The 20702-nt window shown below is 41.4% G+C and overlaps 1 protein-coding gene across 1 annotated transcript in view; it reads right to left on the reverse strand.

Annotated features, from left to right (window-relative positions):
* Positions 1 to 11523: 11523 nt before the first annotated feature.
* fbln1 (fibulin 1) overlaps positions 11524 to 20702 on the reverse strand; it is a 34094-nt gene continuing 24915 nt past the window's right edge. The window contains exon 17 of the mRNA XM_080474412.1: positions 11524 to 12073. Coding sequence (XP_080330538.1) covers positions 11934 to 12073 — 140 coding nt within the window. The 3' untranslated portion in view covers positions 11524 to 11933. The remainder of the gene's footprint in view (positions 12074 to 20702) is intronic.

Raw genomic sequence — 20702 nt, forward strand, 5'->3', positions numbered from 1 at the left:
ATTCTGCTTATATTCTTCCTAGTTTATCCCATCCTCTATCTCACTCTTTCCCTCTCTATACTGACCTTCCCAGGCTGGCCTGTGTCTTTATATTTCAGGCTTTGAGGCTACATCTGAAACAAAAGCAAAATTATGGGTCTGGTTTGGCTTGAGGAGAGCACAGTGACCCCGGCATGTGGTTTTCATAGGCCAGACCAGAGAGAGGTGAGGTGGGGAGAAGAATTTGTGTGAATCTCGCTGTGTATTTGAAGAAAACCCTCACCACAGCTAATTTGAATGTGTCATTAGCAAGGGGGGTGGGGGGGTCTAAACATGGGCAGGCCATCGATAGAGTCAAACACACAACTTACTGAAGACACCGCTTGTTTTCCTCATGTTGTTTAAGGATTTGGTTGGGGGGGGGGGGGGGGGGGGGGGGGGGGGGGGGTGTACAGGGACCATATCCTGAAGAGTAAACACAGTACTTATCACATCATAAATCTCCTCACCTCTTCATCACTTTTCCACAAAATGAAACTTACATTCGGTCAAGCTTCTTTAAATCCTGTCAACTGTAGCTCGGGTCAGAACAGTGAGGAACACTGCAGTTGTTAAAGGAGAAACCCCATTGATGCATACTCTTGTCGCAAGGCAAACACTTTGGAACTTATTTACTTCCTCTCTGAGATGGCCAGTACTGCATCCAGTTGTTATCAGACATAAAAAATACTGGCGCAGTGACAACAATCTGAGACGTGTGGTGTATTTTGAGATGGATCACCCTGAAGTCAAACAATGAATGAATAAAGCTCACAGTGTCTTCCTGTGTCTCTGAGAGTTTCCTACAGTGGGCCTGCATCGTACTGTGTGGTCTCAAACCCTATTTAGACCTAGTGGGTGACCACTGTACAATTAGGTATGCCATGTTTCACAGCAGCAGCAGAAAGTGGAATTCCTGTCAATGGAGCAGACCTTCTCATGTTTACTGCTCACATTTTCTTCCTACCATTTGTGGAACTTCACCCAAACTGATGGCTTATGGCTGATTGTATCATGCAGTAAAAAAAACACAATTATAAAAACCCCACAAGAAATTCTGTTTATGTTACTGCAGATCTTCCAAAGGAACAACTTACTATATGCAAGGATGAAAACTGATGCTCCAGATGGCAAATTCAGAGCTGACAATGATATATGTTTCTTGGCTACGTGTGTTTAACGCAGCTAATTCAAGGATGACACAGGTTCATGTGTGTGAGAGAGAAATCCCCATCTTGTTTTCTTTTTTTTTGTAAAGGTTATACTGGATTTAGGAACAGCACAATATACAGTTATCATCTACTTTCATCTATAAAGATGACACGTAAAAAAACAAAAACAAAAAATGTCCTGAAATGTCCATAAGATTAGATTTTTTTTTTTTTAAAGAAGAAAAAAAAAATCTATCGAGGGAGAATTACATCAAGCATTTGAGAAGACAGTGTCACCATTAGCCAGTCTTGCGGTCTTCTGGTTAGCACTTTTGTGGAAAAGCAAAATGCCAAGTATGCCGTGTGTTTACAGATTTCAGTCAGTGACTGCTGATAGATGACAGCTGGGGACATCCCCAAAGACAGACCAAACTCTTGATTTTCAGGATTGCATGTGCAGTTTGGGGGAAATATGGACAACAATGGAGAGAAATCACATTATGGTTTTAATCCCCTGTGCCAAATGATGCCATGCTTCATTCATGATGGTGGAAAGGAGACTTAAAGCATCAAAGTATAGAGGGAGGTCTTACAGCCATGACGGTCTCAAGAAAAACCAGCACAAAGCCACAACTCTGAACACATATGCGAAAATCATTATAGAATAAGACCCCTTACCACTGAAAGCATGCTCTAACAAGAAATCGCTCCATGCTGCTTGTTGAGTGGTGTTGGTGGGAGGTTTGTTGACAGACCCCTGTGTGAACTACCCTTGCTTCATCACCCTGTATTCCTATTGCCCATCATCCAGATTAAGTGACAGAAGTTGCCACCATAGCTCAGCAAAAGCCAAGCAAGTACAGCGGCTTTTCAGGAATCCACAATGCGATCAGACTGGGCCCTCTTGCTTTTTTTCTGTGATTACCAAATACCACACACACAGTTCATTTCAAACCAGAACTGGCATCCATAAATGGTAGAAACCATTGGCTTATTGTTCACGAGCTCGTTTTCAAATATAAATGGCAAATCTTAAATCTGCCTACAAGTGGTCAATCAAAAGTGGGAACCCTGACAGACTGTTGAGATCATCACGTAATCCATTGCAAATAATTCTTCTCTTGAAACACGCACTCAATGCTCCTTAATCAGATATCTGCAAATCTGTTCTTCTGAGTTCAAAATATAGTCTCAGCCTTTGTACTCAAAAAAAATGGATGGCTTACCGGCGGGCCCATCTGTCATGCCATTGTGATGAAAAGTTTGACTGGTGGTCACTGTCAGTTACGCCTTCTTCCCACACTTGGTGCTCGTGCAAGTGGGCACTGGCCAGACGTGTTCTGGGCAAAGTGCTGTGTGTGGTCCATGGAGCTCCCACGACAGCTCAGTGTTGTCCAAGGGAAAGCCAATGCCAAATCCACAATGTACGTAAAAACGTAATAGCATTTCCTCAAATTTGGGAAATCACATTTTGAAGATTATACAAGAAGATATCAATCCTCAGAAAAGTTGCTGTAATTTTGTTAAATTTTTTACCCATTAGTATCTAAATGTGGGTGTCTTTTAAAGTATTGTTTGTTTTATTTTAGTTTTTTCATGAGCGGAAATGGACATTATAGGATTCTACCATTATGATAAAAAGAAAAAAAAACATTAATTTACTGTAATGATAAGACAAAACCATCAAGCAAAGGATCATGGTGCCATTTTATGAGCTGAAATATTTCCAGCCCATTGTCATGTCTGAAAGGAGATGGTAAAGTCAGCTTCATTTTGTGTGCTCCTCGACACACAGCCGGTCTGCTCTTAATTGTGGTGGGCAGAACATCAGCAAGACTCATTCTATTCTTCATTTCATCCCACAGACATACGAGAAAATGGCTAGAGTAGTTTCTGCTAGCTACATTTTCCACGGGAAACGGCCACAAGCCCAAAAAAAGCAAAGCACAATGTCATCACCCAGGAATCCAAGAAATACCAGAAAGTCTGAGTTTTATTACAAAAATCATCTGTGAGCACAAACAAATGTGGAGCACAAACATGCCTATTAATTGGAAAGGCAGATGGTCCCATTGCGGGCGGGACAGCAATGAGCAGGGACTGTGGAAAACAAAGCATCCGTGGTGACCATTACCCTTCATTTCTGTCGCTCCAGGGTCTGAGATTGGAAGCCACGAGGCTCAAACAGAAATCATCGTTGTTGCCTGTGAAAGACACACAGACAGACCAATTCACAGGAAAAAGTTGTAATGGGTTTCCCCAGGGGTGTAATGGGGAAGGGGGGGGGGGGGGGGGGGGGCACTTCATCACTTCACTTCATCATCCCTGTTGTGTTTGTCCTCTGCTAGTTCTTTTTCTTCTTTTTAAATCATGAGGAATGAAGTCATTTCCACACTGTCCTGATTTCTCTAACTCAAAGAAATATCGGTAGAGCAGCCGTTTAAAACAATGACACTATAATAAACACAGCAAAGGCTTTGGATGGACTTTTAGGATCATCATCATGTAAAAGTTAACTTCTTGGTCACTGTAACTTGAGGAGTTGCACTGGGTGTGATATAAGTGATTCAAACAACATATATGGACATGTTTTCTGTCGTTGGGGTAGTACTGATGTGTTCGAAGTAACTAAATCCCCCCTAAAGATGTCTGTCCTCTCAGACATGGTAACTGGATCTCTGTTTAATAGTTTGCTGCAGCAAGGGACTGACTGAGTGGTTTCCATTCCGTTGGGCTGTAACCGATTGTCCCAGTGACCACAACAAAGGACAAAAAAAGAAGGCGGGTGAGGGGATAGAGAACAACCCGGGGCTCACCATGGACTGGAGAATCCTGAGATCAATGAGTCAATGGCTTTCAGAGTTTCCTCCGGCTTAACTACAGTTTAATCCTGGCCTTATCTGCTCTGTTGCATCTGCTTCATCCTCAACCCACAAGTCATAGCTGTGTAATACACACACACACACGCACACACACACACATACACACACACACAGGATATGATGCTTAACAATCTACTTCATTTATCAAGACATGAGAGGAACCAGAAAAAGACATCATCACGGTGGTCTCCAGACAATGGAGGCCATACGTTCATTAGGGAGATGTGTGGTAGAGTTGGGTATTGTGCTCAATCCGGTTGCTATAAAGACAGCGGACCAATGGCATCCATAATAGAGGGTAAGCATTAACCAATCCTACACCGATTGACCTATAGCCCCAATACAGGGAATACTTTGATAGATTTTCCTTCAAGCGGTGAAATTGTTAAGGCAGAAAAAGCTATTTTGAACATGCCAATTATCAAAATTTACATTTAGTCACAACAAAAACGCTTTATGCCAGTTTGTCAGATCCAGATACCTTCCATTCATTGTCATAGATTAATCACCTTTCTCTCAGCACAGTTCCTGAAAGCCCAAATCATGACAAAGTCATGAACAGAGCGAACGGCAGCATTGAGCATGCAGAGATTCAACAGTTTTCAAAGGAAAGCAGGCAAACACATTTTCACAGTCACCAAATTAAAAATATGCCTTTTGACGCCTTGAGTCTTTTTCCCCGGGATGATGTCGAAGAACAATTGAATAATTAATTCTCTGAATCTCTGTTCCTAAAATATGAGTGTATCCAGAGACAGTGGTTTGGGAACAATGACATACAGATGTGCTCTGGACAACTAAGCTTTGCCATTACAAACCCATAAATAGTATTTCTATCTTAAATACTTTTTCTCTCGCTGAGCTCACGCACAAAACTCTTGTAGATTTTACATTGTCTCAAAGCAGCTAATTTATAATTCCAGACTTTAGTCAGACTGGGACTGTTTGAGAAAGAGCATTGCAACAGGCTTCTTTTTGTTATATTCCAATCTGTTTAAGACATTTGGGAGGTGATTATGGCAATTCCAGCATGTAGGAATTTCTTATATTCTGTAGGTCAAGTACAGCTGATACGTAGGTCATTGGTAGTTAAAGTTCAATTCATTAAGAGATTATGTTGCGCAGTTCAGGGGATGAATTACAGGGTGTGACTGTGACCGCTGCAACTGCTGACGCTATAACGCCAGACTGAAAGTGAAAAGTAAGTTCTCCGTGATGACATACATGACACCTCACATCAAAACATATGATACTTAATGATTCCCCTCAAAGAAATGCCAAAATCCTCTGAAAACGCCCCATGTTTGTGGAGGAAATCTCCTCTCCTGATCCGCCCCTCCTTATCTGGTCACTCCTCTGAGACCCATTTGCAACTGAGCTGGTGCAACGCGTCCGCTGAGGGGTGACAGTTGGGTGTATGTGTTCAGCCACAGACAAAACAATGCTTTGGCTGATGCGGCAGACTTGCAGCTCATTTTCAAGTTCAGTGAAAGCTCAAACATCTGAGGTCTTAAGGCCATTTGTGTCAGAGAAGCTTTTCAGAGACAGGATGTGAGATCATGGTCTCTGTTGGTGGATAGACCTAAAGCCCTGGAAGGCCGATCCTCTCAAATTAACCCACATTTTTAAAGTGCAGACAGATATACTTAGTGACGTAGGTTTGCATATGAGACAAGTATTCTTGCTCAATATGTGCATTGCCTTTTCTGCATTAGACAATCTTAAAAATAACATGGAGTAGCCAAAGTACAATCACCTCTTATTGACGTGTGAGTATTTGCTGATTGTATTTGAGAGCAATATATGAATAGCATTACATCAGTATAACCACTAAACAGTAAACAGAATAGTATGTAGGCGACATACTCAGGGTAAAATAAATGCTATAAAATAAACATCTTCAAAAACTATTTCAAAATGCCAATGACAACTTACATCTTTATCTCTTTATTTCTTTACAACCTGCATCTTTTACACCTGTGGATTATTAGTGGATAATTGGATCGTCTCTCCACCAGAAGGTTGCAGGTTTTATCCTCCATCTCCTTGTTCATATGAAGTGTTTTTGAGCAACACTGAAGTGCAAATTGCTTGCAATGGATGGCTGAAACACCTTGCATGGCAGTTGTCACCATTGGTTTTTTGAGTATGTGTGTGAATGGGTGAATGTGACAAACAAAATAAAGAATATAAATGATATCCATTTAGTCTTTACACCTGTGGGTTTTGCACCAGATGACCTTTCAAAGTCAGCTTTACTGTATCACACAATCACTTTTAACTGCAGGTGTGGGAGGCTGTGGCTTAACTTGGTGAGGCAGATTGCCACTCTGTCACAAAATTAGCATTTCCCATCCTAATCTCTGCACGGTGATGTGTCATTCTGTCACTTGGCAAAACAGGTTTCTCATATCCTTGCATTGTTGTTTTGGGGCTTAAATATGCATATGTTTGAATGAGCAAATCTGACTGATAATGCAAAGCAATACTTTCCAACATTAGGTCCACTTAAAGGTTGCCAGACATCATGGGGGCCTAGAGGCTTTGCCTGCATGGAATCAAACTAGCGAAAGTTTAATAAAACCTAAATAAAACACTTTTTAGAATCTAGAGAAGGCCTAAGGGTTCCTTGCACAAGCACCGTGATGACAGTGGGTTTGGTTACCAACGTCCAGTAGGGGGGGATAGATTGCTGGAGAGGTGAAAGTGAAGCTATTATATGAATGAAGCCTATTTTACCATTCAAATTTGTGTGTGTGTGTGTGTGTGTGTGTGTGTGTGTGTGTGTGTGTGTGTGTGTGTGTGTGTGTGTGTGTGTGTGTGTGTGTGTGTGTGTGTGTGTGTGTGTGTGTGTGTGTGTGTGTGTGTGTGTGTGTGTGTGTGTGTGTGTTTTTGTGCACACAAAGTATACATTTATTTTAATGACGCAACAGTCCATGGAATTTGGCCAAATCTGACACAAATAAAAATCGCCTGCTTCATCAAATAGAAAAACATGTCTTTACCAGTCTAAGGTGAAGACTATTTTAGGTAGCCATCACACCACGGTCGCATGTGGTTGCATTTGTTTTCCTTCCCTCTCCATGACATGCATCTACTTAAGCGTTACGGACGTCACAATATGTTCTGAGCTGCTTGTAACAACAAAGAGACCGCTCAGTGAATTTTCATGAGTACAGCCTCCGTCTATATTCCCCGATGTGATTGATCCCCTGTGTACTCTGGCAGCCGTCGGAGTTCAGTAGTGGTTGTAAATGGTTCTGTTAAAGATCTGTAAGTTATGGAGGGGCACACTTGTGTGTTTTGTGTTTTTCTTTGGGTCAAGGTGGAGCCGCCACATAATTGGTGGACTGTCTATCACACTAAACCTCAAAGGGTTTAATTGATTTAAAGGCCGGCAATGATAGGAGTCCCATATCAAAAAGACTGCACACAAATGTGGAATGAAATATATTATTGCAAGTCCAGTCTTTTATGATCCTATTTGGGGTGAAAGTCTCTGAAGACGTATCTGTAACGTTCACATCAGATTTCCACATTGTTTTCTTGCAATCCAACACTCTGTTAAGCTTGAGTCAGAGTCAAGTCTCTCTGGAGAGTATTCAACATTGATGAGCATAAATTATATTCAGAAGACTCCGATTGTATTGTTTGTCCTGCAGAATAAAAGGCCGCATTAAAGGGGGATTTTGTTTTACTAAAAGGTGAAAAATGGGAGAAAATAAAAACACTGGGGAGGCTTTAATGTCAGGTAGTGATCATTGTTTGAGACTCAATGCTTAAAACTGGCAGTGCAGGGTTCTGTTGTATGTGTCTGCCATCTATTGGACTTAAAAGAAACATCACTTGACAAATTCATATGATATATCTTATATAGAAATGTGCTTATCAGCTGTAGTTCTTCATAATTTGTTTTCGGTTTATTCAAATTTAGAACATCATGAATAACAACTGGCATGAGTTTGCAATGAGCGGGCATCAGCACAAGACATCGTCCCTCTCCTATTTCCAATGCACAAACAACATTATATTGGTGGGGAGAAAATATTCTACAAAGTTGGGAATCTGAGCGGGCGAGTTGGGGGGGGTGGGAGCAAAACCAGAGTATGTTGGTAGTGCCCATCTAAAAGAAACATTTTTGTGTTTATGGCAATGGGGAACTGTGGTTTGTAAAATAGAGGAAAAAAATAAATATCCCCAAATGTATTAAAAGAACTCACTTATATCCTATAACATGTGTTGCGGTGGGAACCGGGGTAGGACGCCAGGAAAAAAGAGGGAGTGGGTGAGCGCAGGAGTCAGCCGAGCACGTGCCTCCTGAGGTCCGCTGGTCTCTGTCTGGGATCAGCCTGCCTCACCAGCCCCTGGGCTAGACTTCCATCATCCCCGTACCCTGTCTACTCCGGGCCAGACACCACCATGACCACTTGTATTGAGAGGCCTGACCGCTATTGTGCCACAGTAGAGTACACAAACAAACTGCACAGACACACACCGGTCTGCGCCCCTGCCATTACATCGACTCATCAAGCCCACTGGGTTTAGTCATACCAAAGGCTTCCAGTGCAAGCAGCTCCTTCTTGGCTTTGGATGGAGAATCTGGCAAAAGATATTTGCTCATTTGTCCCCACACATGTATGTGGTTTGGTAACGCTGCTAGGGACTGCTGCCCTAGTCTTTCTTACAGTTGAGCTTCAGCGCCAGCCAGGCCTTTCCTGGATAATGTCCTCCCACACAGTCTGACTATCCAGCTTTTTGTTGTTCAAATTCAGCTGTTTACGTCCTTACAATGTGTTTTCTCTGTGTGTTTTGGCATGCTGCATAGACGAGCCAAATATGTGGGCATTGTTTCATCTTGCAAACTACTTAAAGTCAGTTTGAAGTGTTTCTGTGATTGAAATAGACTCTGTTTCTCATCTGACACACTGCTAAATTACACTAGATTGGTGCAAGTACAAAGTACTGGGGTTTTTTTTCTCTCTCTCTTTTCTTCTTTAATCTTGGACAAAAAAAGTTGCTTCACTTTATTCTACTTTTTACCAAATTGTAGTCATTTGATATGGTCCTGAACCTATTCTCACCTTATCTGCTATGAATTTGTAGAGTTTTCATGACCTCCACGGGCCAAAGCTGTGTAGAGAGGGAATAGGAGGCGAATCAATGGATCCATATATAAGTTTGGTTACTCGCTGTTTTATTTTAGCCAGAGGTCTACTGTTGTCGAGTACATCTGTCAGGTACTTTACTTGAGTAATTATTTTTCTGAAGACTTACACATATTTGTACCTTCTACTCTTTAGAGTCTCAAACGTCTAAGAAGATGAGTCGACCACGGAGAACACCAGTGAGTTTGTGATGCGGAAACACACACCAGCAGCAACATAAGAAATGATCAAATATTTTGGATTTAAAGGGTGTTTTATAAGTTGAAGTGCTCACAGTAACTTTACAATGAGTGAGTTATATAAGGTGGTTGACATATTGCTGACAATAGTCTTACTTCCATGTTATAATCCTAATTTTACATTAGTTTTTTTAATGCCTTTTATTTTACCCTCAAATAATTAGATTTGTTATGTCTTAATCACAACACTGAATCCGAGGGCAATATATTTTCTTAGAATAGAATATTTATTAATCTTGATATCTGCAATCTTTATGACAGAAAGAAGGCAGGTTGGACGAAGGTATATTGCTGCTCCATCCTCATCCTACCTTCATCCTGACATCCCAACACATCTGTTCTTTCTGGAATAATCTGACCAAATACCTTCAATCATTTTTCCCTCCTTCTCATCAGGTGATTTTGAGAGATGTTTTTTATTTATTGTTGTTAAATATATTATTCGTGAATCTCAGCCGACTGGATGAGCTCTCTAAAGGTAATAGCAGAGCATTTGGACTCAGCTGTGTTCATGCTGCTGAAATGAGGCATTGTGTTTTATGAAGGTTAGGAATTCACTTCTTTTAATGTTCGTACTCGAGTACATTTCAGTACATGCTCTCTGTGATCTGACTGTTATGCGGGTAAATGTGAATGAGCGGAATCAGTGATTCTCCACAGACATGGTGCTTTCTTTTTCACACAGCTAGAAAACAAGTACCAAACACAGTGACACACACACACACACACACACTGCATTTCTTCCCTCCTTTCATGTCAACCACAGAGTTGACCCGCTGGCCTGTATTTCCTCTGAAGAGGATATCCCCCTTCAGAAGAGCCTTAAAATCCATCAGAGCAGACGAGTGCCGACCCCGATGTGTGCGCCCCCTCCTCTGTTGACTTTGAAGAGCTGGGAGGCTTTGGCAGGGCCCAGCCACAGTGATGATTGCAGTCTCATAGTTTGGCTGCTACCAACATGTTCCCAGCTATCTCTCTCTATCTGACGGCCCCCATGTTTGATGGAAAGTGAGGTTCTGGTTCGCTGATAAATGTAATTAGGAGTATGGTTGCTGGCACCCATGCCCGTGGTCTTTAACTGCTGCTACCACCTCATTTCCCTCCGCAGTTACTCTACCAACAAGGGATACACATGAAACTCCTACCTTTCCATCTTTCAAACTGACAAAAACACCCCGAGCAGGTTGCCTTTTGATTAGGTCCGTATGCCATATTTTAAAGTAGAGATTTCCTTTTGTTCTATGTGAGTGCAGCCAGAGGACAAGCTGGTAATATACCTCTCAGCTCCCGCTTGACAGAGATCACTGGGTGAAAGAAATAAACTGAATGTTACATTAGAAGCTGACTTTTCACAGGCAACCACCAGCCAAAGTAAACCAGCAAAGATAATTCTGTCAACAGGCCTCTGTTTGTTAGCCAGTATTGACAAGTCTAAATGATTAAAATCAGCTTTCTTCTTGTGACTTTTTATGACTCGGGGCATTGCAAAAGCCATTATCTTTTAAGAACCATGGTACACCAAGTAAAATGATACTCATGGGATGGAAACATAGTTCACACATGTTTGCACTTTAAAGGACAATCTTTAGCGTAGCGTATTGCTGTTTGTTCACTATTCCAGACATGCAATAGTCCTTGTAGAGGGAGAAAAACTGAGATAGAGACATTTACAAATTATCCAAATGTGGCACCATTACTGACAGATGTAGAGCCACGTGATTGTAATTTGTTTTCATATCTATCAAATGTGAGGCTCTGCACTGAGAGATTGTTGGCATCAAATAATATAAATGCCAGGAGATGGAGAAATAATGGGGCACGATGAGTAGTCAAACTGTGGTGTGAGAGGAACCTGTGGAAAACCAAGAAATATAATACTTTTCCTCCAGAGTGAGTGCTGCACATAGCTGTGGTCTCTGTTACAGATCCATCAGCTGTTGTATCTCTTCACCTGCAGGACATACGCACAGCTCCAATAGCAAGCTGCCATCCGTTTTTCCTCTTGAAAATCACAAACATTGAAACCGAGGTCAAACATAGACATACTTGGAAGAAACAGAAACACAAATACTGTAACTAAAATAGTGTTTATTCCATAGAAAATATACCTCATCCAATGCACACAGTAATAAAGAAAAAGTGGAAATAAGACAAAAAGGTACATGCCGTCAAAAGATTATTGCTGAATGTGATCATAATATTCCTTAATGACCTCTCTATATGCATGCACTTTCGTTATGACTTAAAAGATTACGTTTCTCCACATTTGTGCACCTTTTGGTCGAGCTCGTCATCACAAAACAAAGTATCATGATCTTAAAAGCAGCGGGTGGCTTTTCCTCTCGGCAACTATCAAAAGTAACATTGCCAAGAACACAACATTAAAAATTCAACACTGACTGGTGTAACAAAACCAATGTGTACAGTGTTGACAATGGCTGTCTTAATATGGTGTCATGTAAATCTGCCGTCAGCCTTTCAGAACCAAAACTCTGAGACGAAGACGTGGACGTTGATGATGTTGTGGCCAGAGTCGCCTTGAGTTGACAGGTTGCGCATCGACAGTTTCAGCACTGTTGTCACAGGACCGATCAGTGGCTTCATCTGACGAACAACACCTGAAGGAGACAAAGATTCCTGGTCATAGTTTGAGGGGGAAAATAGTACCTTAAACAACAACGTATGTGATCAACAAAACAAATGGTCTGTAGCTGTACTGCTTAGTTCTTCTAGTTGAAATGAGAACCTTGTCTATTATGGAAAACAGTGTCAGAGTGAGGTTGTTGTGTTTGCTATCGCAGCCCTGCAGGGCTCTGCTATTTCCACTAGCTTAGCATTTTTCCTTGGCTGGGCAGACAGGCCAGATAAGTTACTGAACACGTTGTCACTGTATGTGTGTCTGAGACGCCTCCATTAGAGATATTTGAATGATTATCGGACAGTTTTGACGTGCATAGTTACAGCAGCAGACTCTAGTTCCTGACACAAACAAGATGAACTGTAACTTTTGTGAAGCAGTAGAATGTTTTGGGAGGAATTGTATGTTTATGAAATTGTGCATAGACTGTTTTGCATCTCATCAGATACGCTTTTCTCGATATAGTTAGTTATGCTATTCATTATATAATGACTCTCTAATAAAACACTTCTGTGAAATGTGTTTAGTGAAGAACTCACGAGAAGCATGTAAAGAGTGTTTGTGCAGCAAGGGTGGTGCAGGTAAATTTGTGAATTATTGGTATTTTGTGTTTCAGTTGTTTGTCAACTAACTGAAACACAAATTAATGTGATTTTTAACTTTTCTTAGCATCACACTGAAGTGACATGAGTGCTGTTATTTAACCCCTGTAGTCTCAAAGCATAGCACTGTTGTAATACTTTATTTTCTGGACAATCTGAGGTATTTCTGCCTCTTTCTTAAAGGTATCTATCAATCCATAATTTAGTAGGTATTAAATAGTGGCCATAATGTCACCAAACAGTGTTTCTTCGGCATGTTTCGTGAAAATTATTACCTAAATACATTAAATCTGTACTGGAGTTATTACACTAGTTATTAAAATTTTTTAAAAATCTGATATTCTCCATTTGTATCTTCCATTTTGGTTTAACAACACTGACTCTGGGCACGACATAGTGCAGCTAAACACATCCAGAGTCGTTGGTGTGGACGGAGTGAATGGTGTTGTGTTAATAATCGACAGACAGTGTTGTCAACAGATTTCATTGAGACATTTCTTCTGTTACCGCTTAACACAAAGCAATATCTCTGGACAATGATTTGAGGAAATGATCTTGTTCCAAATCCCACAGGGTGTGCAGTGGTGGCACAGTGGTCAGCACTGACGCCTCACAGCTCGCAGCCTGGCTGACTGTGTGGAGTTTATAAGAGCTCCCTGTGACTGCATGGGTTTTATTCAACTTCCTCATTCCACAGTGGAAATACGTGTCTGCTGAGGACCCACAACTGGTTGTAGGCTGTGAGTATTTGGCTTACATTACTGTTTGTTAGCGTTTCAGCTTCTAAAACCTCTACTAAATTCCCCAAAATAAATTTAATTAAATTTAAAAATGGCATCCTAGTGCCCCTAGTCATAAAATGGAGTACTGTGGGTGGTTCATCATTATTTAAAAAAATCTATCTAAAAATCATCAATCAAACATTATGCAGAAAATAAAGAAATTATAACCAATTCAATTAACAGGGTGAATTTAATGAATCATAGTTCATTCTTGGTATTTCTATTTATAATGTGGTTTTTGCTACCACTAAAACGTTAACTCTGGTGTACCTCAGAATAGAAGAGTATGGGAAATTACATTCATAAATAATGAATAAAATGTTTAAAACAAATCATAATACATCTTTCTGCTATTATATAATAAGAAAATAATACATTTGAAATGTGAAGAATAGTAACATTTACAACCCCAATTTCAAAATGGTTTGGACAATGTAATTCAATATATAAGGGACTGATTGATGCATTGTCAATTCATTTATTTTCAGGGGTATTGAAATACTTTTAGTTATAGTAATGGTTATTGACATGGGCAAACATCACAGTGCAAAGCATTATTGGACTGATCCACTGGCAGAATTGAATGATATAAGTCCACACATCAATCTGATCACTTTAAATAATCAATCAATCAATCAATCGAATCACTTCATCCAGTATTCATGATGGTACAATCTGAACCATGTAAACAGATACATCGTGATGTGCTCTCAGGTATCCCACAGTGTCAACTGCTACAGTTCTTCAAGTATTTGGATGAAGTGTGGGGGGTAATAAGCTGAAGGACTGGCCGTGGCAAACATCATGAACAATGGCAATGTCATGGTTAAAACATGTGGAAGAGTCGGCATGGTGAAAAAGGGGCATTACTGAATTCCCATGGAATTCACTGCTTTTTAAGTGAACGTGCGATTAAAGTGGTAAAATGTCAGTGTTTATACAGGCTGTTAGTGAGCCTTTCCCTGGTGAGATGTCAGCTCCGCTCTGCTTAAACAGCTATTGCAGCACAATCAGTCCACTGTCCTCCTATCACACCTTCCACCAGCCTCTGTCTTTTTCCCACATCCTTGAGGGTTTTTTTTTTTTTTAAGTGTTCGAGCTTTTAATAGGATGACTCAAGAGTTTTAACTCAGCACGGATCGCGATGATGACAGATCACTACCTCCATCAGTCTAAATTATGAGTCTCGTTTTTGTGGTACTTGTAAGAAAGCAGTAAAAGCCATTTGGTTGTCATTCACTACAGGACGAATGATGATCCATTACACACCATTTGCTGGGTTCTTTGGGACACTGGCATTATAATATCACAGCCCCCCACCCCCCATTCATTCATTTTCTCTTTTTCTTCCTCCCCTCGCTTCCCTTCCTGATGGGGGCCTGGTGTTTGTGGCACCATCACTGTGGCCCACAAGGGTAAATGAGTCCCATGTGTTTGATGGAGGGGAGCAGTCGCAGTCACGCGATACAGCCGTGGAGGCATTCCTCCAGGAAACCATCTTTAACTCTGGGAGGGGCCGGCTATAGGAACTTAAACTTGTATGTCTCTCTTTCTCTCTGTCACTTTATTTTGCTCTCTCGTCTCTCTCCGAGTTAAAACTGTGGGTACACAGCAAACACGAGAAGATCTTGGCGATAAGAACTCGTAGGAGTGCGTAGTGGGGCCCTGTTCTAACGACATTGCCCCCTTGTTTTGGTGTTTTGGGAGTCTGTTGCATAGTGACACTGAACTTGTATGGGCCTGAGATTTTATTGTTTCCCAACCATGAGCACTGTCAGAGTCAATAAAACCTTTTGTTTAAATTTGAAAATGAATAACTGACATGGAAAAAGTCATTAAATACTGAGTCGGAAGATGAATTTCAGACATAAGCCAGTCACAACGGCCCGTAATGCCAGGCTGACCAATGTTGGGTTCACTATTTGTCCCTGTACTGTAAACCAAACAGTCAGTTTAAAAGCATCTGTGTGGTGTCGAGCCAACACACAGCGAAGATGAGTAAGATATCTTAACGAGCACATAATGGACCACCGCTAAGACAGATGGGATGAAGTTCACATGAAGTCTTTTCTTCAGTGAACAGTTATGGTGGCCTATACCTAATGAGGACAAAACACTTTATGATCAGTCTCAATGGAGAGGATGTTTTCCTATGGGATGTTCTTTGAATTGTTTCTCTAGAAAGAAGCTCAAGAGTCCTACCACAAAAATAAATTGCATCTACACTGACATTTATGGGGATATCTAAACGGGGCAATATGTGGAATGTGTTTGAGGTCCATTAGTGTTTTGTGAATTTGTTTGTGGTCTAATTAGCACATGCTGAAGACACAAATGTATTCTTAACAACACAAACTTTGTTAAACTGCCAATAGCTCCTCCAAATCCTTTTTTTTTTTTTTCTGAATTCACTCATTTTCTATTTGAAACATAAATATATTCCTAAATTGTGCTTGAAGATGCTGTCTGTTATTATATCTAATCCGTAAAACGTTCAGAAGGATCCCAGGGCTTTTTGGCATTGTAGAAAACACTGCATCAATTGAAACTGTTTTATTGAACTTCTATCTAATGTTTCTTTTTTTTTTTTGCACAGCCTTGAGGACAAGTAAAGGATAATTATGTTACTACACTATGGGCCCGATTCTGCATGAAAGAGCTTGATACTAAAGTCATATTACATGACCTCTTGGAAGCGTCAGTGAAATCCTAACATGATGACTCTGTGTTTCCGTGAGCTTCCCATCAAAAGCGCAGTGGTATCCTCAATGAGGGGAAAGCATCAGCTAACAGCTGGGCCTCAATGTACTCACAGTGAACCTGAGGTGAAACCACAACCACATACTCATCTTTAACATTTCATCCTGGCGGGAAGGCAAAAAGCCAACAGCCTCATAACAGGTTGACTTTGATTGGCCACCGTACCACCTGAGATTCATATAAATAAACACAGAGAAGTTTGCGAAATGACAGCTGACAATTTGCCCTGTGACTTGGTTGCAAAGGTCGTGTTTTCTGACGCCGGGCATACTTAACCAGGAGCTCCAGTTGGAGTAGTACTCCAAACGTTTTCGGCGTCCTTCCAATTCACTGAGGTATCAGCCACAGGGTGCAAAGGTGACACCATGAGCCGAAGCAGCCACCATCAAACAAACAGCTGTACAATCTGTCCTTTTTCCAAAACATCCTACCACACAATAAAGTAGCCCTATAAGTAGAAAACAGCCTTAAATAAATGCATGCTAGTAGCACAGACACTGCCACAAAACAAAGTGAAGCAAATGCCAGCAGGCATTTGTCATCCTTCATGGCCACGAGGTCTGCAATATTGAAGGGTTACATGTAAACAGTACAATTTCTGGGTTTTCTGGTTTCTACAACTCAGCGAGGAAGTGTATGACAAAATCCAAAATGAACGGGTTTAACACCAGAGACAAATGAAAAGTATGCATTGGCCTCACCACAGCATTGTATAATGACATGCTGGTTGTGGTGCTATGCATGCTCACTGCAGTGAAACCGTTGGAGACAATCCAGGTGGTGCACAAAGTTCCAGTGAGCAGAAAGGGTACAGGAGGGCATCTTTAAGCGTCATTACAGCCAAAACTGTGATGTGTTTTGTAATGTTTGCTGATGCGCACATACTGAAGGGCATCAAGAGTTTAGCACCGTTGGCATAAACATATACAGAAAGAGGAGGGGTTTCGTATTTATTAACTCTGTTTTTAAGTGCCTGAAAAAGTTTCTCCTAAAAGTCCATAAAAGCAAGAAAACGTGCCAAAGAAATTGATAAGTAGCTCCCCTGTGTCCCTATTAGTAAAGCAACCATTTTAGCTTTTGATAGCCTCCAGTGTGACTGAAATTGCCTGGCATAACAACAACCGTATGAAGATCCAACCCCTCTGGGATAAGATTCTGTGTGTAAAGGCCGGTCCACGGATGGCCGGTCCACGGATGGCCGATCAGGTCAGGGTATCCAAACACAACACTGTGCAGTCCAAAGGCAGGGTGGGATCCAAGTGCACCCAGATCTGAGGGGCCATCTGATATTTCAAGGTCAATTAACAGTCAGTCATCGTTAGTGATCAGTCAAACGGCCCATGGGTCATTGTTGGACAGCGTCAGTCGCTGGGCACTGACATCACTCTGAAGTAGCTTTGCGGACTCGGTTGGTTCTTTTTTGGGACTTTTTCTTTTACCAGTTGTGGGACAGAACAGCTGAGATGACATAACATGCACCATTGTCTTTACCGCAACCTTTGCTCTATTTTACAAGTGACCTTTCAAAGCCAAGAGCCACAACTAAGACGCATAAAATAGACTAAGTGGAAAGGATATGAGTTAAAAAATGACTTTGTTTGTGATGTAAATCAGGCTTCTTTATCATAGTCTAATTCTCCATTTATGTTTACTGATTTTGATTACATTTAAAGCGACATTTTGTATTTATTTTGGCATGTGACTTTATGAACATTCACTAAAAAACAATATAAATTTTGTGAAATGAGTTGTAAACTAAACAACGTTACATTTTCATGTGCCTCAAAGCAAAGATTAACGACACATATAAATTAAGAAGATCGCCAGACCGAGGAGGATAAGTGTATCATGATGAATTATTGAGACAGTTTTATTGCAAGTAATATGTTCTATATGTGTTCTCACCAGCCTCCTATTGACTGTGTATGCGATGTGTCTCTGTGAGCCTGACATCTCGGCATCACTATCTCTTCATCGGTACATTTGACTGTGGTGGACCACCCGAGGGGGAGTGTTGCGTGCTTGACTGGGGTCTCTGGGTCGGAGAAGACCCTGTTTTGATTAGCTGCGCTAATCTCCAGACAAGGATTCCTCATGGGCTTGGCGCACTCTGGTGGGCCGGCCGCCGCTGCGTCGTGATTCATCTCCATGACAGCTCCTCAAACGAGAGGAGCTTGTTGTCAGCTTATCTCCATGGCTGTCCTCAGCTCCTCAGCGGCGCAGCCACAAGCCTGAGCCACAAGCTCCACTGGCTCGGGGAGTATAGTCATGTCTCACACAGTGGGCTCACATTCCACCGGCCTCTGTGGATGGCTGCACCAAAGACTGCAACTACCTGCACTGAGACAAACTGTCTATTTTGTCTTTATTTATCCATCTGCCTGCTGCCAGATTTGTGCCAGTAGCAGTGCAAAAAATATTTATTCTTTGGGACTGGATATAAACCGCAAAGCCATATTTTCCACCTGCATTTAAAAAATGACTGGAATTTAGCTGCGGCGTCTTAGACTCGCAGTTCTTCCAGAGGATAAGATTCATGGGGAGGAGACACTCTATCATCGGTTGCTGTCCAGAAGGGCAAACAGAAATATTTCATAATAATATCTGTTTTTCCAACTCAGATATAAGACAGCAATGATTAGTAGTACATTGAAACCTTCCATCACAAATAATTACTCATGACGAGGAATCTTTCGGACAAAACAGAAAGACGACTAAATGTGTGCTGACGGTTTAATCCGGATTTGGCTTCTTGGGGTATTTAAAGTGAGGAGGATGCACAAGGCAGACAGTGATCAATCCATTTTCTCTACCACTTTATTCATATCCATCTGATCCTGGACAACACTGTGTGAATGCTGGTTGCACTCCATCACATTGTAAACACAGAAAATCCGACATTAACTTTCACATCTTGTGGCAATTTAGGCCCAACAATTAACCTCACATGCAAGTTTTTGGACTATAGGAAGCAACAGGAATACTTAGAGAAACGCCATCCCACGCTTAGGGAGAACATGCAAACTACACAGGTCGTGAAATGACAAATAATTCATGTTCCAGTGTACGTTACGTACTGTATGCTCCCACCACCAGCTAAAGCGATTCTTTTCATTAAGTTGTCCACTTGAAACACCCCCTGCACTGCCTGCCATCAACAGAATTAAGATTGTAACACCTCCTGTAAACAAACTATCTTTAACTATATTCAAGTCAAGTTCAAAGCCAGTAGTTTTTGAGATTGAGATGTTACATCTTTGTAATCTATAAATATCATCCTTGCATCCAAGCAAAGCTGAAGGTGTGCCTGCTAGTGATAACGGAAAAAAAAGGACCTGAATATGACCTCACAGAGAGATAATGAAAGATAGAAACCACAAACATTTTATCAGACTCACTGCATCTTTCAAGCAGAAACCACATCAGAAATCTTCACACCAACTGACAACGTGTCTCAAAAGTCAATGACTGTTTCAGCTGAGGTAACGCATTCCCCTATTGTTTACAAATGTATTGGGAGTAACTGCTGCTGCTTTTGTTTAGATAAATGCCTCAATGGTGGGTTTAATTCGTGTCTACCTGTGGTGATTTTATTTTTTTTTTGGGGGGGGGGGGGGGCTGTGCTACTGTGGTTGTTGTGGGAATCCATAAGTGCGTGATTGGTTCTGATTTTGTTTTCCAAGAGCTGAGCACAGCCTGTGTTTGCACAGACGCAGTAAGATTGTCAGGGTTGTCGTGTAGAAGTGACAGTGCTGGTAAAGCCAGTGATGGATGACCATGTAACTCGGAAAGAGTGGTGTGGCTTATACACTGCGGTGTGCTGTCTGCCAGCACTGTATGCCTGTGTGTCTGTGCAAGTGTGTGTGTCCATGCATACAGTACATGCCTATGTGTGCAAACAACTGGTTTTAAAAAAAGAGAGAGAGAGAGAGAGAGAGAGAGAGAGTAAGTGAACGGAATGGAAAAGACTGTCAGCCAATCAAATCTTTTAAGAATTACTTGTTCAAGTTAACAACGGGTGCTGAGAATTACTAACTGCCTTCATTGTCCCATTCAATAATACAAAATATGGCCAAAAACAATGACCAAAGTTAGCTTGAGTTCACACACTTGTTCATTATTGGAGCCTCAATGTCTGCTACTCTTCACATCCCACCAAGCTGTAATACCGCTGTTGGAGACACTGGAGATCCTGGAAACTAAGCTTCCTTAAGTGACACGTCAGCAAGCCTCACACAATGGTTACACAACAGCAGCATCTGTGGGCCAAAGCACCAGCAGCACAACCCACTAAATAAAACCAAGAAGGCCTTCATTGCACTATGGACGCCACACTTCACAGCGAGTAGTCAGTGACCAAAGGCTCCAGTGCACAGGGCCTCAATTTGGATATGTGATGGGCAACTGGTGCTAACATGCAAGAGCTGCATCCAATAAGCATCCAATGGGTTTGGGAGAGAAGTGG

The sequence above is a fragment of the Lipophrys pholis genome (genome assembly GCF_963383615.2).
Source record: "Lipophrys pholis genome assembly, chromosome: 11".
Taxonomy (NCBI): domain Eukaryota; kingdom Metazoa; phylum Chordata; class Actinopteri; order Blenniiformes; family Blenniidae; genus Lipophrys; species Lipophrys pholis.